General features: G+C 43.5%; 1 protein-coding gene across 2 annotated transcripts; it reads right to left on the reverse strand.

Annotated features, from left to right (window-relative positions):
* Positions 1–302: 302 nt before the first annotated feature.
* LOC142584809 (uncharacterized) lies at positions 303–7,237 on the reverse strand. Of its 2 annotated transcripts, XM_075695084.1 has the most exons (6): positions 3,897–7,237; positions 3,143–3,499; positions 1,589–1,809; positions 1,360–1,519; positions 910–1,006; positions 303–539 (listed from the first exon to the last, which is right to left on the reverse strand). In XM_075695084.1, exons 3-6 carry the CDS (start codon positions 1,805–1,807, stop codon positions 512–514), a joined length of 504 nt encoding a protein of 167 aa, XP_075551199.1. In that variant the 5' UTR covers positions 1,808–1,809; positions 3,143–3,499; positions 3,897–7,237; the 3' UTR covers positions 303–511. The 2 variants fall into 2 exon arrangements, with proteins under 2 accessions (XP_075551199.1, XP_075551198.1); XM_075695083.1 differs by lacking the exon at positions 3,143–3,499 and having other exon boundaries at positions 3,897–7,179.
* Positions 7,238–9,260: the final 2,023 nt, after the last annotated feature.

The raw sequence follows: 9,260 nt of genomic DNA on the forward strand, positions 1-9,260 counted from the left end.
AAAATATACTCCCTTTACAACCTAGAGCACGCATGGTCTACACCAACAACTCTGATAAGCTGTCAACTTCAGTCATGGTGGTCAGCTACAACAGGTAACAGTCATGAACGAGGACGGATGGGGTGATTACGCATGTGTTGCGGACCCCATCCGTCCTCGTTCATCACTGCGAACTGTTGTAGCTGACCACCAAAACTGAAGCTGACAGCTTATCAGAGTTGTTGGTGTAGACCATGCGTGCTCTAGGTTGTAAAGGGAGTATATTTTATGTTTTCCTTTTCAATAAACCTTCAGTTGCTAGTCAGCACCTGTACAGTCTTCTGTCTTGTCCCTGTTGCTGCACTGTTTTCTTCCAAGTCTCCTTCATCCCTTGTTTGGCCATGTGCCGTTGCACTGGAAAACTACAAATTTAAAGTACTGTCAACATTTGCCTCAAAAATTCAGCACATCTAGAAACTTCTTGTCCCCTTGTCCCCTGGTGGCCTCCAGCTGCTCATGATGATGGTCTGATTCATGACATCAAAGGCGAAGCTGCATCCCTGCAAAAAAATAAATAAATATGTAAAGAACCAAAAATTTTCTATCATAAGCATCTTGGTGGACACACTTCCAATAGCAAAACCTCTAACAACAAAAAGTGCAACATTAAGTGCAGGTTGCTGACACTGCTCAAAAATATGGATCAAGGATGAGGAAAAGTAAAATAACATATATACTTGCACTAAGATATCTTCCAAATTAACAAAACACTTCCTATTTTGTCTGCCCCCAACTTAAAACCAGAGGTTATTTAAACTCCAGTAATGCATGCAATAAAATGCACATATTTATTAGGAAATATTTAGTGTTGGCGCCTCTAAATTGCTGATCTATAACTGCCAATCATTAAAGTACTGAACTGTCTCTTACCGTTTCTTCTGTCTTGATGGTGCATAACGGAGCCATTCGGCAATCGAAAGATGTATTTGTGACTCCGTGGCCTGTGCGAAATTGCTTTTCAGCGTTTCTGAAAAACAAATGAAAAAAAAAAAGAGAATGAATCATCAAAGACAAGGCTACATTGGTTGGCTTGGAGAAGAGGGTTAAAGTAAGATAAGAGAAAGCCTCATGGCTTGTGCTGAACAACGGCCTCATCACCCTTCGCTATAATAGGCAAAGCAGAAAACCAGCAGGGTGATGGCATGCCAGGAAAAGCCCATGCTATCAGTATAAAAAAATATACTGCTTATGTTCCTTACACAGGAAATGCATTCAGTGCTTCAAGCCTATGCATTGTTAACTGACAGCTAAAAATCATGGCATGCTGAAATGCGAATGTGCGTATGCATGCTACACATGAGAGATATATAAATATAGCACCTGTGAGGACTTGGAGCAGGTATAGCCCAATAAATGGCCTTTTTCCTTTTCTCCCAGTCAGAGAAAAGTCCTGGGCCAACGTGTCACACATGCATCTCCGCATAATTTTGCGTACAGAATCTTGCACTGATGTGCCACCGATTCGCGATAAATGGGCCATCTAGAAAAAAAAAAGACATCCACATAAAATTTCATGCATGTGTACTTGCAGAGCAAAAATTTAACTTACGAGGTCTGTCCTGTTTTTTTCATCATGAAGCTGCCACTCCAATTCTTCCAGCCTCTGATGAGTTGCCAGGGGAAGCAGTTCAAGAATGGCACTGCTGACAGGTTGTGCACACGGTTGTTTATTTTCTGTGATGGCTTGCTCTATCCTTTGGATGGATTTTTCCAGGCCATCTACCTGAGCTCTTATTCCCTTCACCTCCTTGAGCAACTTTCCAAGCATGGCTAAAACAAAGAAGAGAAAAGTAACTTGACCAAGCTAAAACATTTCACTGTAATGGTTTTAATCTTATGTAAGCAGTAACCTAAGTATGTCTTCATTCTTTCTACAAGCAAAGCAATCCACCTAAGAAATAGTAGTAACAGTTAAATAAAGGATTCCTGCCATTTCTTTCTTTAACCAATAATCTGCAAAGGGCCTAACTTAAGTTGCATGAATAACACTTTGCATTTCCAATACAAGAACACCATGCAGAAACATGCACACGTAACTTCACAGGATCCTTAACACAGCCAGAGTACTCGTGCTGCAATGAAAGGTATAAGAAATGCAGATATAAAACAAATTATTCAACAGTCAGACTTAAAAATGGTGAATTAAACATATGCAAATATTCTACTGTTAACATAAGTGCGTTTTCCCAAAAAGTATTGACTAAATTTAGGGGATCTACAATAACAGTGAACATATTTGCTTGTAAACGCACTGAAATAAATTAAAGACCTATTGCACTTTGAAGACTTACTATTTACATTCCACTCCCACTTTTGCTATAGCTCCACATGGAGCTGTAGAATATTTAAGTAAATGAATAAAATTAAATAAGATTAACTTATGGCAATGACCAATATGTGATCATGTGGCTGCTACAACTGAACAGACCAACTTTTCCATGCTAAATTGTAACACCATGGTTGGATGCAACCTAAGTGCAGTGAAGCTCCGCCCACATTTGGGACCCCCACACCGAATTCCACTGCAAAAAAATGTAGTCAACTGTTAAAGCTTTTGTGACCTAAACAAGAAGCTAATCACCAGACGAAATGATAAGACCAAGAATTTTGATGCTCATGCTTGCTTGATAAATTAAAACACTAAAAGCTGCTCTCATTTACTGTACTGATTGGCCAGCAGAGTAATATAGAGAATGTGAACCATGGCCCAGTGTTACCAACTTCTTTTTAAAATTGTATCCTACTACGGTAAAGCTCACAAATGCGGCAGGCACCTGCATATGACACCAACAGATGCATCACCAAAATTAAACACATTCAGTAAGGCAATGTTAGAGCAACACTGTCTATAAAGTGCCTAATGTAGAAACATTCGCATGATCATGCAACCTGCACCTTCCCTGTATGGCGGCCAGAAATAAAGGTTTGCTGTCGTCTATCTATACGCTCCACTTATGAAATAATCAACTATAGCCCTTCTATAACCTTTACAGAATTAAAAAGCACCTGACCAGACTGTACATAAAGTTGGACAAATTCTTGCGACCTGCAACTCATGTCGCAAGCATAATAAATGATTCCAAAGGCTGACAGCAGCCCCTACCATTTTGGTCAAGCTTCCTTTTTTCAGCAAAAGAATCGCCATCATCTAAAGCCACTTCCCGGCTAGGTGGGGCCTTTTGTATCTGGGGATCCTGTGAAGCAAGTGACTGGGGCTTGAACCGTGAAAATTTCACAATTTTTGGCGGTGGTGGTCGTGAAACAAACTTCGCAGTTTGTTGCGAAGAATTAAAGCACTGTCCTCGTAGAGGAACAGGAAAGTCGATGCTCTCTTCATCTGAAGACTCCAGGCGCGCTGGTGGCCGCCTCTTCCGCCTTTGCTGAATTGTTTCAACATCTGAGGCCAAATCTGATGTGAATTCTGCTTGCTGCTCTTTTTGTCTAGCACTTTCATAGCTGCCTAAAAAGAATGAATGTAATATTTATTGCCCAAAAAGAAATGAAATGCAAAGCACTAGTTTTAAAAAGACAAACAAAAAAATTTATAGAACTGTTGAACACTGAGTGGTGAAAGAAATAACAGCATAATATAAAAATGACATGTCCAAATTAATATGTTTAGTATATTCATCTACTCAAAATTTGCCACCTTCACTAGTTTCAATACAAAAGCAACCAGTTCTGGTACTAAGAGTAAACAAATTGTAGATACCTTAATTATAAGGTTCAACGAAGATAACTTTCAAGCTCAAAGTTTAGCTAACAATACTGCCAAAAATTTACCGATCTTACTGATAGTACACGAACTTAAGCTACCAACTTGAACATGTTTTTAGAAACTTGGGCAAGAAGCTTACCACATGTCCACAACACTCGACATCTGTAGCTAGTCCAGTCGCTTGATGGTGGTTGTTGCTCTTTGATGGCAGTAGTTATCTTTGCGGTGCTCTTAAATGGTGGCCACCTAACTGTGTTTTCTGAAATCCACGAAGTGGGCACGACGGAAACTTCATCTTCATCTTCAAAAAGAACGATGCTGTATGTCTTCCCCCCTGAAATTATAAAACAAAGAAAACTGAATTAATGCGATGGAATCCTAGCCACGGTGGGTGCAGTTTGATGAAGGTGAAATGTGAAAAACATGTATGTGGCGAGTGATGTCAGTGCAGATTAAAGAACCACTGGTGGTTAAAATTTATCAGCAGCCCTCCACTATATGCCTCTCGCCCGCCTTTAAACTCACGTCATTGTGAATCAATTCATGTGCCTTATCTACCCTGATAGGCAAGTTTTATATTTTACGAAATCAACCAGTGATCCCCGAAAATATTGCCTTTCCTATTATTCAGCAATGCAACTGCTACACTTGTACTGCAGGTAATGATATGGTGGAATGAGAGGTTTAACATTTCGAAGCTGCACATGGATTTTTTAGAACACAAAAGCGGAAGGCTGCCAATTAATTTTTGACCACTCAGTGTTCTTTATAACATGCACTGACATCACACACATTTTCACTCCATCAAAATGTAGCCACTGTGGCAAGGATTCAATCTCATGACCTTGAGAAGAGCAGGTCCAATGAAATGAACAGTTTAAATTAGCAAGTATACCAGCACAGGCTATACTTGTCTCATTTAGTCCATTCATTTCAGTGGACCAAACCATGGCATGTGTGCAATAGAGGAAATACTGCATAATTATCTCCTCCGCTTGGCAAGCACATGCATTTATTTCTAATTTCATCAACAGGCCACACAGAAAGATCTTGTGAAAGGTCTTTAGCAGCAAAAACCAGGAGCTCTGAAGACGGCAATGGTTGCGAATACAAGTCAGCCAAAGTTGTGAAATAGTGCCCACAGATGCTGGCCCCCGACACCGATTGCAACATATTAGTTACTAATACAATGTGACCTTCTTTAAGCTGGACACAATTATCCAGCCTGCCAAGCTTTAGCACAGTTCCTTCAAACTCTAGCAAAGAGTACTGTCTGCCTTGAAACCCTGGTGGCACAGGTCCATTAGAGTGCTCTCCTGACAGTCTTGGGTATGAATTGAGAGAACCTGTGGAAACATTACTAAGAAAGCGTTTCTCACTGAGGCGCTTGATAACCTGCTGAAGAGCTCGAGCCTTCGTCCTTACTAGGGTCTTAAGTTTATAAAGGAAGTTTTCAAAAACGAAGGCTGAAAAGTCATCAAGAGGGCCAAATCTTCTGGCATCGTCAGCTAGATGCAACAATGAGTGCACGTTATAGACATAGATCCCCTTTCCATATAGGGAGCCAGCCTCAGCTACAAACTCTTGAAGAAGGTGCTCCGCCAAGTCCACGTTGTGCACTGCGTAATCTGGGCATGCAAGGATAGCAATAGCAGCACTAAGCTTCATAAAATGGTCGTAAAACTTTCTTTCCAAATTTCCTTGGAGGACAAGTGGTCCATAGTACAGTAGAAAGTTCCTAAACTCAACCGCTTTCCACTGCTCCAAAAATTGCAGTGATCGTGGCCTGCGCTTCATGTCACTTGGAACATACAAGTTAAAACTAGCAAGCATCGTGGATACATGAAGCTTTGACTGTGATGACATTTTTGAAGCTGATGGCTTTTTAGAAGCCCAATAACAAATGAGTAGTTTCTTCATTACTCCCAAACAAACCAGGTGCATATAGTCTAGTGGGAACTGTGTGACCATCCCAACACCAAAACACTGCAGCGGAGACTCGCTATGGTGGTGATGTTCTTGGGCAAAGCTCCTGAAATCTTCATCAGTGCGCAAGGGACTGTCATGGGAATCAAAAATGATTTTCCTGTCAAGTGCAGAGTATGCACCCTTTTGAGTGCACCTTTCACATCCAAAATAGGCTGTATGGCCCTTAATGCATTTGATGTAAGCCCTTGCTGGGGCATCACACACAAATGCATGGATTTTCACAGCATAGACCTTGCCATTGTACATAAGGCCCTCCTCAAGCAGCTTCCTTATTTCGGAGACAAAATCACTTAAGTACAAGGTCACATCTCCAGGCTTGCTGTCACCCTCATAGAGAGCAGCAACAAATGGAGAGGAGTGTGAACTTTCCTTTACAAACACGAGAATCGGCCAGAATTGCTTTCTCGAGCTGCGGGAGAGCGGAAGGCCGTCTACGTTCACAATGAGTGACAATGTCCGACAATCTGCAGGAACATGTGCAACATGTTCTTCCAAAGAACGAGAAATTCCAAAATAGTGGTAACGACCACCGGTCATCACTGCCAGATCAGTATGCCTCTGCGTCTTTAGCAATGTTCTAGCATCCGAGGGTAACTCTGGATGGTATGGCTTGAGCACTTTAAGCAGGGAATTCAGGTGTGAAGCAGGCAATTTACTATTAATAGCCCATACACGCAAGTCGTACTCTAGACACTGAGTAGCGGCACCAGACTCAGGTGTCATCCTATATTCACACTCCACCAACTCGTCATCGTCAGAAATCCGCGACAAGTCTGACGTTGCACTTCCTATGTCAGAGATGCCGCTAGAGGTGCCAAAATCTGACAAGTTGGAACTGCGGCTTTCATCTGCGTCCTCGCCTGGCACTGATAAAGAGGATAAAACGACATTATGCGACAAAAAGGCGTATTGATCCTGCTCTGCTCCTGATGCGCACAATCTGCTGTCACGACCATTATCAACAACGGCCAAACAATTTTCTAGTTCGCCGTGAACAGCCTCTGCTATTCTTCGGCGTCGTTGCCGAATGGACACTTCACTTAGTGAACGCTTCACTCTCTTCATGATGCAACGAATGTAGCACTTAAAACCATCACGAAGGGCATGGCTAAATTTGTGCCAACCAACACGTGTTACAGCACAACAATGAGTAGAAATCACTTACCACTGAGGTCATCCTCGGAGCAAGCCTGCGCCATTTCAGTTGAATTGCAGAGAAGCTACAAGAAAAAAAGCACAGGCACGGCGACTGCAAAAAAAACTATGCTAGAACAACAAAAAACGCGGACTTTGACACGACTGCCGCTGAGTGGCACGTTTTTAGATGAGCGCGCGTCGCAGGGCTGGCTGTCGCATGGAAGAAGGCATGGAAGAAGGAAATGGGCTCTCGGCTGTACCGCGATTTGGATTTGTGATGATCTCCATGGCCATTAGACTGCGGAGCGTCAGTGAAACCAGAACTCAATTTTTTCGGCAGTTTTTATTTAGACCGCCTGCTTAATAAAAAAACAGATATTTCAGCTGTTTAGAAATATTTTCGATACAGGTATATATTTTTACATCAGTGTGACATAGTTAAGTACACTTGCACTGCTCGCCAGCTGTATGCACACCACATGCAAGCTTGCGCTCGAAGCAAAAAAAAAAAAAAATTAATGTAGTAATGGTGAGGAGAAGTGATCTAGCTGGTACCGGCTTTTCTATTTGGGCTTCAGAAATAGCCCGAGAGGGCAGACAATTAGCCTATAGCATGAATGTTATAGCAATGTCATCGTAGGTGGTTCAACATTTATTCATCATTTGACAATATTGCTGCAATGTGAAAAAGACCACTTTAGAGCAACGTTATCAGCATGTTGCTTGGTAACATTGCAGCAACATTATCTAATGTTGCAGAATGTTAGCGCAACATAATACAACATTGGCAATGTTGTTGCAACGTTGCAGTAACATACTGTGCTACTAGGGTTTGTTCCGACAAAGAACAGCGTTGTTTGCGAGCTGAGGCGTCTTTCTTATAGCTCGTAGCAAAGCATCCCGTAATGCTGCATTTTTTTTTCATTCATCCGGCCTGCTCACCAGCGCTTTTTTTGCGGTTGTCCTCAGTATGCTTAATATTCCCCTCGCACGTCGCTAACTGTTGTTATTCAGTCGGAAGTGCAGCATTATAGATTCTGCTTTGCGCCCTGAAAAAATTAGTGGCAAATATACCCGTATATCGCAGGTGATAAGCGTTAGCTAGTCAACATGGAGGTTTTTTTTTAGTTTTAAGTCGAAAGCGTTTAGATCTGTTTCAAGGTAAAGTAAGTAAAGAAAGGCAGCTGGGGAGGATCAGGTAACAGCAGATTTGTTGAAGGATGGTGGGCAGATTGTTCTAAAGAAACTGGCCACCCTGTATACGCAATGCCTCATGACTATAGTGAACTAGAATACTTTCTAGTGGCGCGAACGGAAGGGAAATGGGCGCTCTTGACACGCCGGACGCCATTGACGGCCGCTGGTGGCGCTGCAGGTCTCTTTTCTCGCCGCCGGTGACACGGCGTAGTTATAGTGAAGCTGCACAACGCGCCCCGAGTGAGGCGACGCTGCAGCCACAGGGGCGCCAGCGGGCGCAAAGGGAGGGGTAGCAGGCACAGGTTGCAGTCGAACGGTTTGCACGTAGAAGGGTCCTGGTGATAGGGGACTCCAATGTGGGGAGGGCCGAACAGGGCGTGATGGCGAGAGTGAAGGCGGACGGGCGAGTACAGGTGGAGGTGCAAGCGGGCAAGGGTATGGCGGAAGCAATGACCAAGGCGCGGGAAGTAATTGGGGTCAGCACGGAGAGCGACAGCTTGGTCATTATGCATTCAGGGCTCAATGACGTGCTTAAGGGGAGAAGCCAGGACCTTGAGAGGCACATTGAGACTGGGCTGAGTAAGCTTAGAGAGGCCTCCGGGAGGGTGCATGTGACCATATGCACTATCCCAGAGGTCCAGGGCCAGGCTTACCAGGTAGAAAGGAGGGTGGTTGAGGCCAATCGGGTCATTAGGAGTCTGAGCGGACGACTCGGGTACAGCGTGATGGAGGTCAACAGGGACGTGTACGGAACCGGCTTCCGACCTTTTGTGCAGGATGGTATTCACTACAGTGGTGCCACTGGCAAAAGGATAGGGGGCAGGATGGGTCGCCAGGCAACAGCTTTTTTAGGGGGACCCAGAGCCCTGAAAGAAGCAGTGTAGGCGTGGACGATTCGAGGCAGGAGCCACAAACACGTGAACATCGGTACTGTAGGAGAGGTGACAGGAATAAGCGCAAGAGCCAAATTAAGTCAGACATAGGGTTCATTAACATGCAAGGTGGCAGAAATAGGCTAAAATGGGAGGAAATCGAAGAACAACTAAGGCAGGAGAACTTAATGGTTTATGGGTTTGTAGAGACACATCTTAGGGACATGGAACAACCGCCCTGTAACCCTGATTATGCATGGGAATACTGCAACAGAGTGCAGGGTAGCAGAAAGGGTGGGGGAATTGGA

This window comes from Dermacentor variabilis, chromosome 6, assembly GCF_050947875.1.
Source record: "Dermacentor variabilis isolate Ectoservices chromosome 6, ASM5094787v1, whole genome shotgun sequence".
Classification (NCBI taxonomy): Eukaryota; Metazoa; Arthropoda; class Arachnida; order Ixodida; family Ixodidae; genus Dermacentor; species Dermacentor variabilis.